At 50.1% G+C, this 22,176-nt stretch overlaps 6 protein-coding genes across 6 annotated transcripts; all 6 read right to left on the bottom strand.

The window, feature by feature from the left end:
- Window positions 1-137: 137 nt before the first annotated feature.
- On the bottom strand, window positions 138-2,246 carry TEOVI_000726800 (6-phosphofructo-2-kinase/fructose-2,6-biphosphatase, putative; the record flags this gene model as incomplete). Its single annotated transcript, XM_067223916.1, has 1 exon — window positions 138-2,246. The coding sequence occupies one exon, from the start codon at window positions 2,244-2,246 to the stop codon at window positions 138-140; it is 2,109 nt and encodes a 702-aa protein (XP_067080017.1).
- Window positions 2,247-3,490: 1,244 nt separating this feature from the next.
- Window positions 3,491-4,372, bottom strand: TEOVI_000726700 (chaperone protein DNAj, putative; the record flags this gene model as incomplete). Its single annotated transcript, XM_067223915.1, has 1 exon — window positions 3,491-4,372. One exon carries the CDS (start codon window positions 4,370-4,372, stop codon window positions 3,491-3,493), a length of 882 nt encoding a protein of 293 aa, XP_067080016.1.
- Window positions 4,373-5,161: 789 nt separating this feature from the next.
- On the bottom strand, window positions 5,162-5,596 carry TEOVI_000726600 (protein phosphatase inhibitor, putative; the record flags this gene model as incomplete). The annotated part of the gene is made up of 1 exon (XM_067223914.1): window positions 5,162-5,596. The coding sequence occupies one exon, from the start codon at window positions 5,594-5,596 to the stop codon at window positions 5,162-5,164; it is 435 nt and encodes a 144-aa protein (XP_067080015.1).
- A 1,839-nt stretch (window positions 5,597-7,435) lies between these two features.
- Window positions 7,436-15,397, bottom strand: TEOVI_000726500 (uncharacterized protein; the record flags this gene model as incomplete). The annotated part of the gene is made up of 1 exon (XM_067223913.1): window positions 7,436-15,397. One exon carries the CDS (start codon window positions 15,395-15,397, stop codon window positions 7,436-7,438), a length of 7,962 nt encoding a protein of 2,653 aa, XP_067080014.1.
- A 949-nt stretch (window positions 15,398-16,346) lies between these two features.
- TEOVI_000726400 (malonyl-CoA decarboxylase, mitochondrial precursor, putative) lies at window positions 16,347-18,572 on the bottom strand (the record flags this gene model as incomplete). Its single annotated transcript, XM_067223912.1, has 1 exon — window positions 16,347-18,572. One exon carries the CDS (start codon window positions 18,570-18,572, stop codon window positions 16,347-16,349), a length of 2,226 nt encoding a protein of 741 aa, XP_067080013.1.
- A 555-nt stretch (window positions 18,573-19,127) lies between these two features.
- Window positions 19,128-21,782, bottom strand: TEOVI_000726300 (uncharacterized protein; the record flags this gene model as incomplete). The annotated part of the gene is made up of 1 exon (XM_067223911.1): window positions 19,128-21,782. The coding sequence occupies one exon, from the start codon at window positions 21,780-21,782 to the stop codon at window positions 19,128-19,130; it is 2,655 nt and encodes an 884-aa protein (XP_067080012.1).
- Between the last annotated feature and the right edge of the window lie 394 nt (window positions 21,783-22,176).

The raw sequence follows: 22,176 nt of genomic DNA, 5'->3' as shown, positions 1-22,176 counted from the left end.
GGGGGGGAAAAGGAAAAAAGAAAAAAACTTATGGCTTCAAATAACAGAAGGTCATGCCCCGAATATAGGATGAAGCAGTGTCTCATCACCCATCCCGTTTGCTTCACTCGTCTATGATCGTCTTTCCATCTTTGACCTCATTCCACCGGTGCAGCTTCATCCTGCTCGTCAAAACGCAGTTCCTCCAGCGAAGTCATGCCTTTGCTATCGTATGTACACTTCCACACGGTACGATACGGTACATCCAACCACATGCAACTCTCTGCAGAAATACTCCCAAAGTACGTCAGTAGGGCGCGTAGCACAGCACGGTGCGCAACAATAACAACAACGCGGTCTGTGTTCTCAAGTTCCATGATGACGGGCTCAAGGCGTTGTACAAGGTCCTTGTAGCTTTCACCCTTGGGATAACGAAAGCTAAATTTGTTGCAATTGCGGAGCTCCTGCATCAGTGGGCACTGCTCACGAAGTTCCGCGTGCGTCAAATTCTCGCAGACACCGGCATACAATTCGTTCAGGCTGTGGCACCGTGTTGTCTTAATCCCAAGCAACTGCTCACACTTCTCTACGGTTTGAATTGCGCGATATAGTTGACTCGTCCATATCACGACACGTTGCGGGCTGTCGGGAAACCCGTAAGCACTATGAGTATCGGTGCTTGCACACGTTCCACTCCCTTCCCGCACCCGACCATCTCCATCACCAGCCGTATGCGCAGTTTCGCAAACGCAGGAATCTGTATCATTCCTCTCTTGCTCCACGTACTGCGTCAAGGAAGCAACAAACTCAAGCAACTCAATAGTATCCTGCTCTCCCTCTGGAGAAAGCGGCGAGTCGCCACCGATTCGATCCTCGCAATGGTAAACAGACATACCATTACGAACAAAGTAAATAGGGTGTTGAACCTTCAGTTGAGTGACGTTCATAACAAACGAAACAATGCGACTAGCGATGTATCCCATCACACCACACACCTCCACTTCGTGGAAGTTATTTACCCTCACGTACCGCTTGGTGCCCCTCTGCTTAGCAACCTTCTCCTCCAACATGGTGCAAGCACTATTGTCGCCAGTTTTCGAGTTCGACTGGTTCGCACAGCATGAGGCAGCGCCGACAGACGTGTACACACTCTTCAGGTAATCCACACGCCGCTCAAAATCTCTTTTTGCATCGTTCAGTTTTACACTTGAGTGATATTCCATTACATCCCTCACCTTAAATTCATCAAATGTTTTGTTAAATTTGTTGCTTCGCACCACCTCTACGAAGAACGTCTGTGTACAAAGTGGGGAAAATAGACCTTCGGCTTCGTCACGCAACTCTTCCGTAGGGAAGTCATCATTGAGCACAAGCACTTCACCGCCTTCGGCGTAGAAGTTCTGGGCGTCATGAGCATACTGCTGCAGAACGCAACGGTAGAGCCTCCGCTCAACGCTGTTCGAATCACTTACAAGCGCATGGAAGTGCTCCGCCCGAACGTAAACCGGGTCCTTTTCCTTCAGCCTGCTCCGTTCAGACCGTGATTCATCTCCTTGCCCGTTATAGTAATTCATCAGCAACCGTCGCCAAGCAACCTGAACGTTTAGAACCTTTGCACGGTGACCATGCCACCCCAGTAGTCGGCAAACCTTGTGCGCAAGAAACGTTTTACCGCGTGCTGGTAAACCCACCATGATGACACACAACGTAGTCGTATAGGAATGTGTCTTATCATCAAAGTGTACTGGGCCTTGGTAAGATAACGGTCCGGTATAGTTGTCCAGTGGTGGGGAAGCGCTAACAGCGGGTGAGTAAAGAGGGGTGGAGCTGACCTGTGATGCACCTGCAACATGTGAGCCCTCTCCGACACACAAATCAACGTCGTTTTGAAAGTCCACCGCGGGAGAATTAAGGGAAGCAATAGACTTGGAGACCGTGTCCGCATCCCCACGATCCACCCCCGGTTCTTCACCGTTTTGTTCACCGGAGACCCCGACCACAGTGTGGGCGGACGTTTTAGCTATTTCTGCCCTCCTCTGCAGGTTAATCTTTCGCCATTTCCACTTGTGAAAGGGGCGAATAGGGCCGTGAAGCAATTTTTTCACAACCAACATGCGCTGTGACGCATCCAACGGACACGAGGCATCGACCTCACTGCAACAACCTCCGCGACTATATCTGTTACCCTTGTTCATGGCATTGCGCTCACTCAACTCCATCAGCACCTCGGCCTCAGAAGTTGTCTGGGGCTTAGGAGCCTCCGTCATATGCCAATTAAATCCGACTATAACCGACTTTTGGCACCGCAGCAGTAGCTGCACCCCGCCTACAGCCTCTGCTTCGTTGTTGTTGTTGTTTTCACCCTCCCCCACACTCTCTCTTTTGCTTCAAAAAGAGAAACGTCTATTTTGCCAACTGTTTTTCCTTTTCGTTGCGCCGAGACCTTGTGGTGTATCTGCCTTGTCCTGCGGGGACACCAATGATACAATAATCCCGAAAGAAAAGTGGACCTGAGTGTCGCGCGAAAAGATAAATCTCGTACGTATGTAAGATATGATTATTTATGCGTATGTATGTATACCGGAAAGAATAGTTACGGAAGCAAACCTGTACTCCTGGAGGCCAACGGACTAATGGGTCCTCCTTTCCTTCGTTGCGCTTCTGCTGTCCTTACTGCAAATGCTACCGGTAGATTTCCCTTGTCTTCTCTTCTCCCTTGAGGTATCCGTCTTTCCCACACTTTCTTAATCTTTGAATATATTTCTGACTGACCCTCGTCACTAAAACTGCTTTGTTCTTTGATGATATACTCCCTTGTATTATAGTGATAATGATTATCACGCTCTCACTGCTTCCTTATGAGCACTCACGAGTAAAGCAAAACAACAGTAATAATAAATGATCACATCTGAGATTGTGAAACGCGTCAGAGGACGGTTTAAACTCCTTTCCAGCGGAAGTAGCGACAACGGTAGCAGCGCCACTAAATTTCGCATTTGTAATTGGGTCACTGTTCAGGTAAAAAGGTGACCACAAAAAAACGAGTGCATACATATATGCATATGTATACATGTATATTAAAGCGGTAACAAATAACGGATAAAACGCCCCGTAGGGGCCACATCAACGAGCGATAAGGAAAAAAAAGACTCAAACACAATCCATGCATATATATATATATATATATATACATGTGTATCTATATATGTGCGTGTGCGCGCGCACTCATATGCGGTGCAACATTATCGATATAAGTTGAACGAGGACAGAGGGTTACACACTGATGTCCCTTCAACCACTCGTACCGCCATCCCACCATTTCCGATGTCTATTACGACCAACACTGCCGGACGATTATAACCATGGGTGGGTGTCAGTAAGCATACCCAACAGGTTACAGAAAAGAGGGGGGGAAATCTCGACGCAATGATTCCCACTCGGAGGTGAACCAGGGGTTAATGAATACACGACAGACCCAACAGCAAAATAGCGCACTTAAAACCACAGACCTTCACCTCAATTCACGTTTGGAAAAAGACTCAGAATTGGTGTAGAGGCCCCGCGCGGCGTAGTGTTTCTTCACTGCCACAAAAATCATACAAATAAGCAAAAAGACGGTGACGGCAAAAACACCAGCGACTATATGGCGGCCAAACGCCGCACTGACAATCTGCGCCCGCTCTGCCCGCTGCCTGGTCCTCGCCCATTCGTCAGCATTGGCACCAAACAACCCCGATGGTGCACGAGACCCAAAACTGCCAGCACAACAGTCCCTAAATCGACCACCAGCCAGGTGACCTGTACGCCTGTACTCGCGGAGTATTTCAGCAGCGGAGACTCGTGCGTCCGTTGCCGCGCCACCTAAAACATAAAACAAAAAGGACCGCCTTTGATTTCTTGGTGGGTGGTTGTCCACCTTCCACGGTGGGGCCTCGTTCCTCATCTCACGCCGACGCTGCTCAAATTTGTTGAACTCAAATGTAGCTCTGCTCCCTTCGCCCTTTCGGCCAGCCACACCTTCGTATACTCTCCGCCCTCGCTCTGTTTCCTCTTCCTGCTGTACTCTTTGCTTTAAAAGGGCATGTCGTTCCGCCTCAGTGAATCGGCGCAGCAACTTATACGCCTCTACCCCGCGGCGCATTTTGTCCTCGGCAACTGACGACTCCTCGGTGCCACCTTGCAAGACATCAGGATGGTTACTCTTAGCCAATGATTGAAAGCGATCCCTTACCTCGGCGTCACTGGCACTATCGGAGAGTGAAAGGACTCGTAGCGCCTGTCTAATTTCCTCTACCAAATGAGCGGTCGATGTTGAGAGAAAACGACGTTGGAAGACATACCAGCGAGCAGCAACATCGCTTATGAGAGCCCTGCGGAGGCCCTCTGTCCGCATACTCACAAGGTTCTCTCCTTCCCCCTCCCTCCCTCCGTTTACCCACGCCGCCGCTAGAACACTTCAACGTCTTCCTTCGTAATTAATCTCCACTTGCTACCGCTACGGTGAGGCAGCTAGGCGTGATGGTAACAATACAGGCAGGTAGGAGAGGTAGAAAAAACTGCTGAATAACAAAAGACTTCGTTGACGGAATGCCCATTCACACCTAACATGTGTGAAGGAGAGGATGGAGACCAACAAAGCATCACTGTCAGATAGGGGTAGACAAGCTCTGGTTTGGCCGAGGAAAGAGAAAAGAAAGAAGGGTGTGTGTAAGCACTCATTTGCAATTATGTCTGCCTCTCACTATATATTTAAAAAAAACGAAAATAAACGAACAAAGGACGTTAATAGGGAAGTTGGGCTTCCACTGCTGCAGCGGAAGCGACCAACCGTTAGCACACATACATACACATCTACATCGATAAATAAATATATATGTTTATATGCGGAGTCACACAGATTTATCGATTTGCAGAAATCGGAGAAACATCCGACCACCGCGCACAACGCTTGTACCGTTGGGATTCGCCTCACAAAAATGCAAATGAGGGGCATAAGTGCCTAAAACTGCGGGTTCATCCTGAAAAGACCCCGACTGCATAAACTGACTACACCCATATATCCTTGATGCAAAGAAATCAAATAAAAACAAACTAGGGTTGCACAGCCTTTCCCACAGGTACACACAAGTATGCGTGTTCCACTGATGCAAGCGTGTAAGCCCTTCCCCCTTTGCGAAGCGACTCAGTGAAACCGAGTTCCACAATAACAATGTTCTCTCGTGCACGGTGGACGCTTTTTGCGACGGCTACCGCATGACCCCTGAGCTCCTGCGCCACCCTCACCATCACCGCAGGCTTCACCATTTTGCTTCGCCTCATTGTTGTTTGCACAACCGTGGCAGCTGTCATCCTGATCACTACAACTACTACTAGTGCTGTCATCATCACTGCTGCTCTCACCAAAGAGTTTCTTTTTGTGGAAAATGCAGCAACTCTTACTTACGCGTTGGTTTTGGTTATCCTTTACGTTAGCCTCCCAAGAGATGTGTCGGTCCCGGGAAGCCGATGAGGGGGCGGGACGCAAATGAAGTGTCACCTCTCGGCGCGGAATAAAAGCAACTTGCGTCTGTTGTATTCCTTCCGCCTGGTGGGTGCCCAATTGCTGAGACGAAGACATGACAAAAGAGCACCTTCCCTTTTTTCTTTCTTTTTTTTCCTTAATTTTCACCTTTTTGTATTCTTGCTTTGCTTAGATCGTAACTGTATTGCTAGTAACTGGGGCGAATATTGAGTACTGTGGGGTAAAATTAACTGAGATAAAATAAAAGGCGCTCTTTGTTCCTCTTTTCCACACACCAGTGTTATCACCACTATCGCCGCTAGTGGCACTGTTTCTACTCGAAATATGTATAGGACAACTGCTTTTTAGTGTTTACTTGACTGATTATTTTTTTTTCCCCCTTCGGTGAGCCCGATGTGTTTAGTGAAGTAATGAATTAAGATTTAGAGAAGAATTTTAAAAAAAGAAAAATAAAGAGGAAATGGAAAGGGAAGGAAAGCTAAGAATCAATAACGTTTAGAGTCGTATGAAGCACAGGGAGCGATCCAGCGAGTAAAATACGAACACTGAACAGTGTACGAGAAAGGGAAGTAACTGTGCATCAAAGTGGAACAGAAACACATGCCAAGTCGAATACGTCACGGAATGAAACATGCTTATGGAAAACGGCAAAAAAAAATACATATACAGGTGCACACACGGACTGCAACTAAGAGGAAGACAACAATGAAAAAGAGAACCAGTGCCACTTACATCTCCGCATAACAACATTTCGTGCGAAGATATCAACCATGCGGGAATGCACATATGCACACGTGTACTCCCACCCCCCAGCAATCCTTCGCCTCTTAATTCAGCAGCGCACTCATTCGCTCCTTTTAGCACAAGTGAAAGCGGACCACCAAAAAGGAAAGTAAAATAAAAATGTGGAACACACCTGCATTACGTGACAAACCACAACAAACACATTTGTCTAGTGTCTTTATCTTCATATGTACATGAACAACACAATAGACACAACCTTGTCTACTGCTACACTCGAGAACCAAAGAAATAGGCCCCAACACAACAGCGCCCTTCACGCAAACAAACAACCACACACACACACACGTACAAAGAGGGTCAATGAGACATGTAAAAGCGAACAAACAGATCAAAAAGCAAAGAAAAAAAAAGGAAAAACACAGTTCAACCAAACGGGCGACGAACGCCCCAACTTATAATTTTATCGCTGTGATACTTAATCTCTTCATCCCTATCCTACCCCATCTATCCATGCGCACATGCGCATCTCCCCCATGACGTCTAAATTAATGTGAAAGAAAAGGAAAAATCAAAGCTCCTAGGGGGGTAAACGGGAGGGGAAAAAAAGTAATGCCAAAATGATACACCGCACCGGATGACGCAATAACACTGAAAGGAAATAAGCACACGCACATAAGGCTGTAGACTGGTCTTGAACTATTTGATGTTCCACCGCCTTCCCCACATCTCAATCCTCATATCTACAGTTCAACGATAGTGGCGACAACAATGCTTCAGAGTACATTATTTTTCCTCTTCCTACTTGTTACGTGCACTTTTCCCAACACTTCTGTCTCACTACGGTACAACAAATCACCCGGTACTTCACTTGTGAACCGTAACTGACGGGTGCTGGCTTTCGGAGCACCCGTCAGCTACGGTTCTCGGCACTCATTTGCAGTGAACAAGCATTACCCTCACCTGCACTGCGCCTTTCTTGAAGCGGTTATAAACTCAACCCGTCACTCCTCATCACGTTCCTGAGTCAACACTTCTACCCCCCCCAACAATTGCGGGGGCGACGAAACAACGGTGGACAAGAAATAAAAAGAACCCTAAACGATAAAACAGCACCCCACCAAAACCATATAAATTCACACAATCTAATAATGGAACTCACTCACACATACATACACACACACGTGAAATCCGCTAAGGACGGCAAGGTTGCGGGATACGGGGGTTCGGCGAGGTCACACCCGCACGACCGTCGACAGCATTTGAATTACCCTCCTTTTGAAATCCCTGAGGGTTCACTCCCCACTCATTCCCCAAAGTGGCAGTTCCATTTGCTCTTAACGGCTGTTGATAATTGCGGGGGCGACTGTCCCTGGTACTTCTTGGTGGCGTTAGAACTGTGCGACCCGTTCGCGACAACTTGGCTCGCTGATTTTGTTGTTTGCTCTCCAGCGTCCAACGTATGTTCATCGTGGGGTGCATACTACCGCGCCCGCTCTCGGCAACGTCGTCCAAGTGGGGGCGGGGACGGCGCGACTCCACTTCTTGGAATGGTTTGAGATGTGTCTCTGACCATTTTCCTCCAATGGCTGTGGTTGAGATAGCAGAAGGCGTTTTGGTTGGGCTTCGTAAATCGTGAGTCTCCGTAAAAAAGAAACTGCAGCGCTTGCCTGTCGCCGTATTTTCGTTAGCGTTTGCGTTCAGATACTGTGAACTGCCTCTCCTCAACCGCGTTCGGTCTAAGTGTTGGGGTTCCCCTTCCGACTGCAGTAACCCTAAATCTTCTTCAACATTACTAGGGCTCATGACGAGCAGAGGGTCAGCTAATGTGGTTACTCCTTTACCCATATCACCACATCGCAAGGGGGTTTCCTTCGTGAGGATTGAGGGCAAGATGCCTGCTATCGGAGGCACTTGCACACTCCCACGACTTACATCACCTACTCTCTGCCCCCGTCCCAAGTAGGGGCTCGGTGAAATACTAACACACTGAAACGAATCCATGGTTAACGCGCCGTCACTGCTGTTGATGTAAAGCTTCAATGCCTCCTCTAACGCGATCCATTGAGAGTTCGCAGCCAACTGCGGCAAGTCAAACTCGAACTGCGGATTTAGTTGCCCCTCGCGGCGCTCTGAGAGGGCGACGACGATGACACCCGGACGCCCCACAACGCCAGCCTGCGCGAACTGCGGTAAGGAGGCGGTAACAGCTGTTTCCCCATCAGGAGTGCTAGGAAGTGATTCCTTGGCATCCTGAGTTCGAGAAAAACTAAACGGGGGGCGTTGTAATTTGCTATGAAGGGAAATGAATGTAACACTGTGCCCCGTCCGGCTCAACGAATTACCATGCTGAGACGTGTACTCTCCATCGTCCAGCTTCCTCTTGGCTTCTACATAAAACGAGGTCATGTGCTTCTCGTGCGAAGAGATAAAAAAAGAGATACTTGTATCAACGGCTGACTCAGCCTCTCCACCTCGCTTTACGTCGGTAGCAGATAGCGGCGGCCCTGCACCGGCAAACGTTTGACTCTCATCAGCATTTAGTTTAACTCTATCCAACACACCACTGTACCTCGCACTCGGAAAGGGATCCAGGCCTTGGCCATCCGAACAGCAAACATCCCTCAAGAGGCGCGCAACGGAAAGATCGACAGCCGCTGCATAGGCCTTCCCGTCAAGATCCTCAAGCTCTGACAAAACAGACATTTGCATCGGCAAGAAGTAAAGGTCCTCCATAATGATACCTTTCGAATCCATTTCTGACTCATCGATCGGTAGTGCAGCCATGAGCAATTCCTTCGGTTTCTTAATCAAGTTTTGCATCTCATTATGTAGGGTTGTGGGCATACTGCCCAGGGACTGAAATCCCACATGTGACATGGCCCGCCGCGGTGATGCTTGCTTTCTACCATCAGCGCCACTAGAGTTTCCCCCGCCTGGTGAGTTGTAAACGCCAGAGCCACCACCTCTTTTGGCACCTTGCTTTAACAACGCCACCCTGTACTTCAACGTAATATTGCGCATCATTGCTTCGTGGAGCTTCTGTTTATTAGTCCCACTGGCATAAGCTTTACGTTGTCGTAGATTTTCCGCACTCTTCCACTGCTTCGTGAATTGGGTCTTCACAAACTCACCGATCCGCCGAATACCAGCGTCCAATGGGTTACATGGTGAAAACTCCTGAAGACGCGCACACGCGTAGGGTGTCCACACACTAACCGACCCGTCCGCGCTCCCCACGTACAGGACGCCATTGCGTCGCGTTGTAATACACTGCACTGCGTTATTATCTTCTGAAAAAAAAACTTCCTCGTCACGGCTCGCGCCTTCGTGGCAGCGACGTAACGCCTCGGTAATGCAGTCAGGTGGGGCTCCTTCGAGAAAAGCGTTCCAGTTGACGGAGATGGATTTATGCTGCCATCGGGACGATGCACCACCCTCTCGGTGGTCAGTTCCCTCCCTCGCGAGAAGACGCCTCTCGTCAACATACTTCATCAGTATTCTCACGCGCTCACGACGCTCGCGCCGTGCCCGCTCGATTATGGCTTCCATGGACAACAGGGTGAGAGGAGAGCTGGACACGGTGTTCACGGCGTGACGACGGAATAGAAGTTCCACCCAGTCCCCTGTTATCGGGGCCGGTCCTTCCTCTAACTCACCCGACGCCGCAATCGTTTCGACAAACTCCTCAATGTGGCAATTCGAGACCCGATTCGTGGAAGTGGGGTGCGAGCTATTGATTTCTTCAAACATGCTTTTTCGGTGGTGAAGCTCCTCCAAAATGCACTGACGAATGTGTCGCAAATCCTGCGAATTTATCATCGCAGCACACTTGGTTGTTTGGTCTCCATCCATTGCTCCATAATCCGTGGACGATGGTTGGCCACTTCGTTGTGTTTGCATGAGCTGTAGCACATAGTGCAGAATTGCCGCCCCCAATAAAAGATCCGAGAGAGTTACGGTTGCAAGGTCCAACAAGGAAAACGTCGGTTCCGATGGGCCCCGGAACGTGGACGTTGAGGTCGGGTGTGGATGAAACAGCGATCGACAGGAATCATAGATCCACAAAAGCGATGGTCGCCACGACTGCAACGGCACCGCTGTCTGTGGCCTTTCCGACTGCCCATCAACTTCAGGGTTTGAAGATCCCTTGGGTAACCTCAGGGTCCCCAAGCTGGTGGATCTGCTAGAACTCACGGGCTTCGGTACGGAGGGCGCATTGCCTTCATCTGTGGAATCATCCGTTGCAGTCGGTTGTACCGTTGCAGCGGAGCCGCTCACCAAACTCCGTCGACGGCGATTTAGGAATGCGAGATCGTTGCGCTGCCTATTTATGGTCCTCATCACACGGTCAGGAGTCAGGTTAAAGAACACCAGCAAAACATTACACAACTCCACCTCTGCGCTGCCGCTTTGACCTTGTACAGACATTCTGCCGCGGGACATCAAGCTGGGCGATCTTCCAGATAAAGAAGCAGGGTGAAGGTTCGCAGCAACTATTAGATTTCGCACCAAATACGATGTGACGAAGCCCTGCTGCGTACCAACGTACAGTGAGCAACAATGTGGGTCAAAGTGAAGCGTCGTCGGGGCACCGGGAACACGGAACCACCATACACAGGGAGTGGAGTTTAGACCATGCTGGTTAGTGCTCTCCACACTCGATTCCGTCAACTTGTCAACATTAAAAAGTTCCACGGATGGCTCATGCAAACTGGCTTGTTGCTGCCGCCGATATAACAACAAAGCCTTGTAGAAGTTATCAAAGAGGTCCAAAAAGGAAGCACCCTTCAGGAGGTAGAAACCAACAGTTCCCTGTACCTCTCCCACAACCAGGCAGGGATAGCCGCCAAGAAACGAAATAGTAGACACCTCACTAGCAACATAAAACACTTGCAGGGCCATTCCGACGGCGGAGCCCATTCCCATCAGAGAGACACGACCGTTAACTTGCACGAGACATACAAGGTTTAACGCATGGCTAACAGTGATAAAACTAACTGCGTCGGCCTCCACCATTACGTTACGATATGCCTCGGCTGCCTCACTCTCGGTGCATCTAGTTGTACGGCCACTTCTGTTGGCTGCTTCTTTCCTCATCAACGTGTTCTCCATCCGTAAATATGAAAGGGCCTTACTCACAAGAAACTCGGGAATGATGATGCGATGCGCGTGCACACTACTGCCTAGAAGCGGGAAGAAACGGATAACTCCATCAACGTACACGACACACAACTCATGAGAGTTACGAGGGGTCATCATCCCGACTACTTCACGGTGAACTGAAGAAGTTTTCGATCTCTCTAACGGAAGTTTGTGGCCCTCCCGGAGGAGACGTTGCAGGACAAAGGCGACATCATGAACGCCTACGTGAGCCCCAACGTAACCATCTGGTGACTTCACATCATCACAGTCCTGGTTGTGTCGATTTTCGCCGGGGTTTCTAGTATACGTATACATGTGACGGCACTGGAGCACAGCAGCGTAGATGAGCTCTGTAGAAGGGGACATAGTCAACAGCGTTTTCACCAATTGACCACTCTTTATTCGGTGCATACGAACATCCCCGCTTCCCAGGGCATAAAAAACGAACCGCTCTTGTGCATCTACGTGAGCGCAAATGACCCTATGCGTGGCCATCTGCTTTGACGAAACATCATCTTCGCCTGAGTTGTCTGCTCCTGCCGCGGCGGCTGCGGCGAATCGTGGAGTTGGAAGACCGCGAGCGGTTTGGTGGTTTGACTCCGGCGAAGGTCGGGAACCACCGCCGGCATCGCGGGCGGTGGACGCCTCGTGTTTCTGGGCGACCATCGCACGGCTGTTCTCCCGACGAGCCAAATCGGCCCGTTCAGTCGCGACACGGATAACATCATTTATTGTGGGAAGTGGCTGCTTGCATTCATCCAACTTATAGCGTTCCAAATCGGCAGCGGCGTTTGCGAGTTGTGCATCCGTGGGCAAATTCGAGCGTGACGCGAATGTGAGAGCCAAACGGGCCATGAGAAACTCTGGGTTATTCACCTTGAAACCAACCACAAGTTTGCTACTCTGGCAATCCCACACGCGACAATCTGTGGGGCTCACGCTCACAAGCCACCGGTTTCGCTCACACATACCCACGTACAATGGCGGCGAGGAATGTGTTTTCATCGCAACTGAACCACTGATGAACACACACACCAAATTATTTTTGGCCCCCGAAACAAACAGACGCCTCGTGTAGGCATCGTATGCAACCGTGCGAATGGGGTGAAGACTTCTTCTCTTCTGGTCATCCTCTAGCTTTGCGAATGACGTTTGCAAGATCGCGGCCAGTGCCCGGGAACCGGTGTCCCCAGCAACTCTCAAACGTTTATTGCCTGCATCATCAACATCGAAGAGCCTAAAACCATTATTAGGTCCCATGTTTTCCTCCGACAAAAATCCCAAAGAGTTCATGCATTCTTCCGAAACAGCATAAAACGAAAACTTGACGAGAGCGGTCCTCAGACTCCACACCTTTATGTGGCCACTCGTGTCAACGGTCGTTAGTTGCTCGAGGCTCTCATCAACTATAAATGATGCAATTTGGAAGTAATGGGGAGATATGGGGTCGTAAAAGTCTACACGAGAACTTTGGTGCGTCGTCCCCCATAGTGAAACACGGTTAGAGGAACTCAATGTCACAATGGCGTTACCCGTCGGTGTGATATACGCAAGTCGCACTCCTCCACCAGTTTCCAATCGAAATGAGCGTACAAGTGTCATAGTACTCGCTCGGCTAAGAACGATAGCACCGTCTAAGCTAGAGGTTAGAAGCATATCAGACGCTGTGAGGCATACGGATGTGACAACCTCCGAGTGAATTTTTTGCTCCTGCACAACGCGCCTTTCGAAGCGATCACGAACAGTTGAGGCAGCCACAATACCAGTAGTCATAATATCACTTGTTGAGGTCTGTGCTGAGATCATGCGTCGGAGAATTGCCTGTAGATCCAGTTTAATTACCTTTCCTGACCGTGTCCCAACGAAAAGGAAACCCTTTAACGGTAGGTTTTCATCAGCCGCCGCTGCACACCAGTCCATGGCGCAGATCGTCTCCTTCACATTCATCGTCAGACTCTCGGGAACCACCCAGATATGCTGATCCATGTTGTAGAAACGAATGATAAGATCATTCGTTAGGGTGATAATAGTCTTGGGCAAATTGGGCCCAACGTCTTTTACCTCCATGCAGCATTCAATAGTGGGTTTGTTCCGATAATTGTTCTGGTCAGTTCGCTTTTCCTCCTTCTTTCGTTCGTCTTCCTCCTCTTCTGACAGACCCTGCTCTTTCTTCTGCTTCCGCTGCAGAGTAAACAACAACGACTGCTTTCCCCCGCCGTCCTGCAAGCGTCCATCCTCGTAGAGCACGTACCCCTTGGTAAACTTTTCCTGCTCCTTATTGTTTTCCCCTGTGCCAGCGTGGATGTCCCATCGTTCGGGGTCCCACGCGTCGGTTGCCCCATGACAATGCATAAGAAGCATTTCCGACGACCGTACCAACAGCTTCCGCTGAATAAGCCCATGGTATGAACTATCACACACCGCAAAGTCATTTGTTCCTTCCACGAGTACAGCAGCAGGGTTGTGACGGACCTTCGTTACCGCACGAACATAACCTAAGCGCCGCAACATTGATGGAAAGGGTTCTACCACACAATCGTCAAACACTGCCACGCCACTGCGTTCACTATCCTCACCGCAGTCCTGATCACACAACCCGCGGAGCTTTTCTTCCATGCATTCCGTAAGAGCATCTGTAAAGACCGACCAACTAATAACCCCCTTCTGCTCTGTATCAAATATATCAAAGCCCTGCATTGCAACCCGCCGGCACTCTTCCAGGAGAGAAACAGCCTCCTGAAGAAGAGAGTGGAGGGCTTCGTAACGAGGTGACACCAGAGGAGAAACGTTGTGAAGTGAATTACTTCCAGAGTCTCCCATGACAACCGAAAGGCTAACCTCTGTCCTCGGTGTTGAGCCCCCGGCACAACTGGCACCCTGATTTGTTTGCTGAGACTTCACGCTGAATGCTTCCGCGGGAAAGCGGTCAAGGTAGTGCAAACGAAACAAGGCCCTGCTCAGCACGTACACAAAAACCGGAAGCGGTAGCACAAGGTTATCGGCATCTGTAACTAAGTGTGTGTGTCCGACTTTCTCACCTGCCTCATTTAAGCAGCTGCCGATCCCGTCGTGCAAGTCAAGATCCCGCATGTTCCTCGGCTTCGGTGCATTGCGTAAGTTTACCATGAGTTCCTTTGTTCCGGCGTCAGGGAACTGTCTCGATACCACTGCAGTGAAAGTATCATTCGGGCGGGCCTTTCGCTTAGCCCTCAGCTCAAAAATCCTCTGCTGAACGTAACGATCATATATCCAAGTACACAACATTGCCTTCGTCTGCGAAGGAACATCCATCATACTCTTGACTGACTCCTCAACGGAAACATCCGATGACGATTGGTCGTCTAAACTCTGCCAGGCCCGATCCGTTCCACCATCAGCGTTCGCACCGTCGTCTTCGCTTCTCACAGATGCTTGGTAAGATGGGGCTTTCGACCCCTGCCGCCCACGATGGGATCTATCCAAATGCTGCTCACCATACCGCATCTCCCTCTCGACGTGATTAACCAGCTTCTGCATGTCATTCAGGTCCCCGTGATTAAGAATGGCAGCGTGGGCCACGAATGACAACTTCAGCTTGTCGAGGTCTGTTGTCGCTAAATCTAATACCGACAGGGTGGAAGGATTGCGGTAAGCACCGAGGGAACGAAAGGACTTTCTAGTGATGCGTGATTGCTTGGGGCGCCGCTTTAAGGGAGGCACCAGCGACTTGGACGACCACAAGCCGTCCTTCGGTTGTTCATCGGCGTCTGTGAAACTCACGAAAGGCACCGAAACGCTTCGGTTACGCACAGCATGTGACCCTGAAGGACTCGCAGGTGCACGGCTAATCGACTCCCCCTCCTCAGCCAACTTGGTGTCGGCTGCAGGGGAAGAAAATTCTGCGAAGCAGGACTTCGTCTCTGCCTCGTCATCGCCATGACTTGCGGCGGCGTTTACTTCGAAGTCCAGTGAAACTCCTACAGTGCTGCCGTGAGCTGAATTGGGCCCAACGGAACCAGTTAATGTAGACATGTTATTTCCTTTTTTTTTTTTGGCGGTGAATGTAACCTTAATGCCACGGGGAACAGCGAAGGTCACACGAATAATCTCTGCCACCTACAGAAGGCAATAAAGAATGTGAAATAGAGGTGGCAATAAGGAAACAACAAAACAAAATGCGTTTGAAGAAGGCACGATAATAACAATGACTTGGGAATTTTTTTTAACCGATAAAGCAACACGACTAAAAAAAAAAAAACTCCTCCGTAACTCACTTGATTACCACTGCACACCTAAGTAGCATTGGAAAAGAACGTAATAACAGCAGTCCAGATAAAACTTTTTGAACTTCTCTCTAGCAGGCTAGAGGTTCACAACCCATCGTGCCACACTCACTCCGGTGCTCAGTTTCACTTTATGTACGCAGTCACATAGCAAATAAAAAATTTAAGCGCTGCACTCGGCCAATCCAAGCGGGAATAGCCTGGTTAACTGAAGTGGAGCACGCACATTGGCCGAGTTGAAACAAAAAAGATAACAAACGAAACGAGTGGGCAAACAAATGGTAAAGTAATGCAGGAAATTAGAAAGAAATAACATACGAAATAGAAAAGGTGAAGGAAGGAAGAAGTTCACCTCGCTCGGAAAGGAAAGAGAAAACACTAATCCAAAAAGAGGGTCAGTTCAAAAAGAACGGGAAGACTAATCGTCACATACCAAGTCCTTGTTCCCCTCCTCCTCCTCCCTCCATGGCTTCACAAAGGAGGGTTAGCTTCCCACCCACCCGCCTCCGAAACAAGATGAAATAAGCACCGAAAAGGTACGCACATCAAACAAGTGTTGAGAACGGCGATTCATGTAACTATACGAAAGACATATGTGCATCAAACATGAGATTATTACCAAACACACATATGCGTGCATGCCCCCAAAAGGGAGGAAAAAAGTATGTCGCATGCAAGCAAGAAGCAGAAAAAATACGTTAGGATATGTTGAGGAGTCGAAGAACATCATCCCCAATAGGCACACTTCGTTGCATCCCATAGGCCTTTACACGCTCATCCACACAAGCGGGTTCGTAGAGGTAATTCACCATTACAGTGGCACTCTGTCTGCTACCATCCGCAGTGCAGTTGGCAAGAAAATTCAGTCGGAACATGGTGGCCCCGTTCGATATATGAAAGTTCCCTACCGGATCGAGAATACGATTACGGTGCTTCTCCTTATACAAATAGTGCGCTACCGAGCGGAGAAGCGGTTTCTCAACGGTACGTGTAAACTCACTATCATTCCACCATGGTGAAATGACATCCTCATCTGCTTTGCCGGGGGCACCGCTCTCACCGGTGCCATCCTCCTCAGGGGACCCAAAAAGAGCCAACAGATACTGCATGGTGACGAGGTTAGCAGCATCTTCATTCCCCTCACGTAGGTGGTAGTGAAGTCGTGAAATAAAGTGCCCACAACCCCTCCCTCTGTGATGTGACAAACCGAGGACGGCGCCGCGAAGTATTGAAAAAAGCTCCGCCGCCTTGGGTTTCGAGCATTCTCCGAAAATTCGAGGTTGCGCGAATTTTTTCGAGGAAGAACACAACGAAATGCTTCCGCTGCGCATTTCCACCTGTTGCTGAAGCTTTGCCACCTCTCCAACCAACCATCTTAAGTACCCAGGGACGGGAGAAATTGTGGAAAATGTGGTAATGGGTGAGAGGCCGGCACAATGACGCTCGCCGTTGAGTCGTGCTTCAATTTCCCGCACTACACGTTTGATGAGCATATTTCCAAGGTTAACACCACGTAGTGCTGACTGCACCGAGTTGATACTGTAAAACATGGAAGTGTCTACGTCCTCTACAGGATCATGCTTTCGTGCCCCTGAACAAGCATCGGCCACCTCACCATTGGCAGCCCCCAATTGGTCGTTTTGGCGCTCCTGAACGCTTGGGGGGTGGGGACGACCTAAAATAATGTCGACGGAGCGGGCAATACCACGCGTAAGGGCCACTTGTACAGCAATTAGGGGTTCCTCCACAACCGCCGGGTGAAAAAACGCGAAGAGGTGTCTATTTTTCGCAGGCTGCAACCGCTGCTTCATATCCACAAGACCCCCAACAAAGGGATGAACGCTTTCGGCGGCCATCACCTTCTCAAGCAGAAGAGGTGGGGTAGTACGCCACGTGAGTTCCTCCATAACAAGCCACTGCTTCGAGAAAAAATCGCCGAAAAGGTACTCCAGCGACACGTCAATAGATGAGACATGATGCTGACGGAGGAGCCAAAGTTCAAGCTCTCTATTCGTAGTCAGTGGACCACTGCTTGGAGGTGAATCGATTACTTGACGCGACGACTGCCGCTCATGTTGACGCTTCAACTCGGCCTGAAGCTGTGCCACCTGGCAATGGCACCTCTTTTGAAAATACATTACACATCGACGCAAATCCATCAGTCTGCGCACTCCACGCTCCACAGAAGCAGATTGCTTAAACCACATGTAATACACAGGAGAACCCGCATGTAGTGCAGCAACGCATTGCCGAAGCAAATTGTTCTTAGCCTTAACAAGCTTGGAGGACAAAACAGCAGCACCCACACCGCTGCGGTTCTCTTCCCTAAAGCAACTTTCCGCTGACACGGTCGCAGAACATCCACCAGCGATAAATTGACCCGATTGAGCGTTGAGGTCCTCGATATTTTGAATGGTATTGTTAAGCTGCGCCACCGCCGCTTGTACCTCTACGATATCGACGTCAAGCTCCATCAACAGAGCAACGAAACTAAAAAACGCATCTTCTTGGTTGGGAGATATGGTCTCACTCAAGTCGAACAGCGTGCTGGGAGGAATGATAGACTCGTATACATCCCACACGGCAGACACAACAGATGGCGGTAGCTGCCCTTTCTCTCCAACCAAAACAGATTTCATTTCCTCAACAAGCGTAAATTCAGTATGAGGGCCCCGACCACTGAATACCGACCCCGACTTTGTCGTTCCATTACTTGCGGGAACTGCCGAACCATCATCATCACCATCACCACCACCCTGCGCTAAGGCCCAAAGCCTCCGACACCAGTTCGCCAGTCGGTCCTCTGACAGTTGTAGTGTGACATCCGTTGCGTTGTACCGATGTGACACCCGTGAGATGTTGTCTAAGTGAAAAGGGAACCTCATACGCCTGGAGCAATAAGGGCGCCGGACTAAGGTCAACATAGTTTTGTATTAGTCACCCCTTTCGGCAGCAGTGACTTCGGTACGCTGTGCACTTGCTCCCCCTAATAAAAAAAAAAAAGATTGCCCAGCCTTTTGGGTGTGCTGGTGGTCGGTTCCCGCAGCTCTTTGAACCTACTCTCTTCCGTTCCTTCCGGCAGATATTCTCTCAAAACTGGCACGCCGGGTAGAAAGGCCATGTTGCAACTCCAAACAAAATAAGGCGGAAAGAAAAGATAAAAGTTACATAAACAAACAGATCCCAACTTGTACGACAATGCGAAGATAACGATAAGAGATTCAAAACAAAAATAAGGAACCAACTAGCAAGTAAAAGAAGGCACACACGTCGCATAACACTGTTCGGACGGGGCCTGAAAACATGTATAAAGATGGTTAGTATGTAAACTTTGTATCTGCCCTTCAACACCAGCCCTCCCAGACTTATGCTGGAGGGCAATCATTCTAACACTGAGATGTAAGCACCGCTTAGGGGAAACGCTAACGGTGCCTCTATATATCTTCTATATGTGTGCATGGAGAAATTCTTCCGACCGCTCAGCACTTTCTTTCCACACCACCCAAAAGTTTCCCAATCCGAACCAACAGATCCGCTCGCCGTCCGCTTTCCAGCGCCTCATCGCCGCAGCCACCGTAAGAACAGTCGCGAATGGTACCCCCAACTGCAGCTGCATGTTCCATACCGGAGCAGTCGCACTGTTCGTTATTATAGCTTCGACTAGCAAGTTGTCGCCACATTAAGTCACTTTTTGGTAAAGCTGGAGAGACAAAATAGTCCCTTCCGGAGGGTAACAGCGATCCACAGTGAAGCGAAGGTCCAAACGGCGCTCTCCACGCATCTTTCACTTCGTCGTGCACAACCTGCGGCGCTGCCTCGGGTTGTGTTGGCTCATAAATTGAAGGAGGGTGGTGATACGATGGCGTTCTGGCGAAGCGATAATCATAGGGAGCGGCACGGGAGCTGCCCAACCCAGTTGAGTAGCAGCACCGAGCTGCTGAAGAAGATGAAGAAACCGGCACTGAAGAGGTAGCAAAGCCCCACGGCGCGTTGCACGAGACCCTTTGTTCCATTGGCATCTGCCATGGTCCTTGCCCAGACTCCTTGCGAGGAAATGCAAGTGACGTCCCCGTTTTAGAGGGGACCAGGGGACGAGTCATGTCGCCGCATGTCGGTTCCCATGTCTCAACATGAGCTGCGTTAGGAACCGACGGGGCGCAGAGGTGGTACACAGGGCCACGACGATGGCGGCCGTTACCATTCAGATCCCCACATCCGCCGTTGTTGCTTGCACAAACAGGGGTATAGTCAACAGCTGAAGATGCCCTGGTGCACAAAGATGCGGTTCGATGGGAGCACCCGTCTCTTTTAGGTCCCACTGCCGCTGCTTTTGGGTTCCCTGGCCGTTTCGAAGCCTCTCGAGTGCGACTACAGCGAGATGAACTTGCGCAGGTACCAGGGTTGCGCTCCATCATTGCCTTTCCACCATGACCTTCCCCACCCGCAGTTTTTAAAGTAGACGCCTCCGCCAGGTGCCGTGATCTGCCGTTGCGAAGGTAAAAAGCCGCCATGCGCTCTGCGTCAACGGAAGCACCGCGTGTCTGTCCCCTTGGTGCCCTAGATCCACTCCCACCTCCTTCTGTAGGTGCGTACGGGTCAACATAAGTTCGAGCCGGCTCAGCCACATGGATAGCAGCGGTGGCGCGACTTGGCTTTTTCCCTATGTGATTCGAACAGCAGCTACGCAAAGACTCACGTTCTGCGCAGCGGTTAACGTCAGTGCCAACTGCGGCGGCAGAGCCAGTAGTGTTATTATCATCAACGACAGCGACAGGAGTTACCGTAGTAAGTGTTGGTGGTTTTGCTGCACGCGCCTTGCGAACAGATGCCCCACGCCGCCTCGGTACGGCACTGCATCCTGAAACTTTCAATGCTAACCGACGGCCAACAGTCTTACAGGGGCACCCCTCTTGTCGGCCGTCGTGTTCAAGGCTGCTGCGGAAACTCGAGGGAAAATGGGAGGGCCCACCAGCGGATGAAACCGACAAGGAGGACGGCTGCCGATGTTCTAAGGCTTTTTTGGTAGTAGCATGCAGTGCAGCTTCGTAGCGGTTACGCAACTCCAACAATTTAGCCTTCTCTCTGCTCAATGCCTCACCAGAAGCTGAGCCTATCCGAAAAACGTTTTGCCGCTGTACCCCTTCCATCCGAGCCACCTCAGCATCGACCAACTTGATTTGACGAAGAAGGCAACGCCGCCGCCTCTCGGTTGCACACGATCTTGACACAGCAGGTTTCCGCTGCCCGTCCGCTTCCACACATGTGACATCCTCACGCTCAGAAACACAGCCTACTACTCTCTCAACGTGCTCCATACTGTTGGGCCTCTCCGGGGTGTTTGCGCAACTCCATAACCTTCTGTTGCTGTCACCGGAATGGGTGCCGACTTCGTCAAGAGAATCATCGGAACTAACGGTGTTACTACCATCACGCACCGCTGCTTCTGCTGCACCCGGTGGCGGCGCAGAACTAACTACTGTCAAATTTATGTCGTTGCCGCCACTGGCTGTTTTGAGGGGTGACATGAAAATAACTGCGGGTGGCAGTTGTGGAGGGTGGCACTTATTGAAACCACTATCATTGTCCCCGGAATCACCAATGCCGCCGTGGTTCAATTCATCCTTGCTTGACCCAACGGCTCTCTCCTCGGGTGGGCAGCTCTGCTTTGTAGGAGCTACACCATGGTTTGAAGAATCACATCTCCCTGTCGCCTGGGACACTGACGCCTGCAGTGGTGGCTTTAGTGCCGAGGAGTGTTTTGCACGACTGTTAGTTTGGCGTCCATTGACATCCCCGCCTGCTGTGCAGCTAACGGAAAAAGGCAACACTTTCCGCACGCCGCACAGAACGGACTCGCCGCCACACTTCCCTTCCACCGCCGGCTGCTGTTGGATTTGTTGTTCTGGACTCCCCGCCAAGTTATGGGTTCCGCGGATAGTATCCCCTATATCTTTCCAATCATCTGCAGGAGGGTCAGTGTTCCATAGTGACGATGATGATGAAAGGGAACACATTCCGGAAAGCGCTGTGGAACGAGGGGGTGAGGCGCTTACCGTTGCAACGTTTGTAAACGTGGATCGGGCGCATGTGGTCACCGTGCTACTCGGCTGAGAAAGGACAGTAACACTGTGCATCCTTCTACGATCAGCTTCTTACTTTACGGAAGGTCAACAAATTTGTGAGGATAAGGCATCAGGCGGAGCCAAACTGGTGCAGCACAGGGACAGAAAGAAAACAGCGCTTGCAGTGGGAAATTATCACTACACACGAAACATTAATCTCTTTGCAACCACGCCGCTCAGACGAAGCAGCTTCAGGTGCGACTGGACAATCTCGCCCTCGTAACGAGTCGTAGGAAGTTCTATTTGACCTACGAAGCACACATACACGCAGAGAGGACGGTACGCTCAGTCCCACCACCTTTTTGCAGAAGTCGAGTCAGCAGTAGATTGCGCCGAACAGAGAATTTTTACACATGGAAATAGGAAAATAGCCACTTATTTCTTTCTATGCAACCGAACTCGTCCC

The sequence above is a fragment of the Trypanosoma equiperdum genome, assembly GCF_001457755.1.
Source record: "Trypanosoma equiperdum strain OVI genome assembly, contig: ctg_2000, whole genome shotgun sequence".
Taxonomy (NCBI): Eukaryota; Euglenozoa; class Kinetoplastea; order Trypanosomatida; family Trypanosomatidae; genus Trypanosoma; species Trypanosoma equiperdum.
The sequence above is the reverse complement of the archived record's forward strand: the minus strand, read 5'-3'. Positions and strand labels throughout refer to the sequence as shown.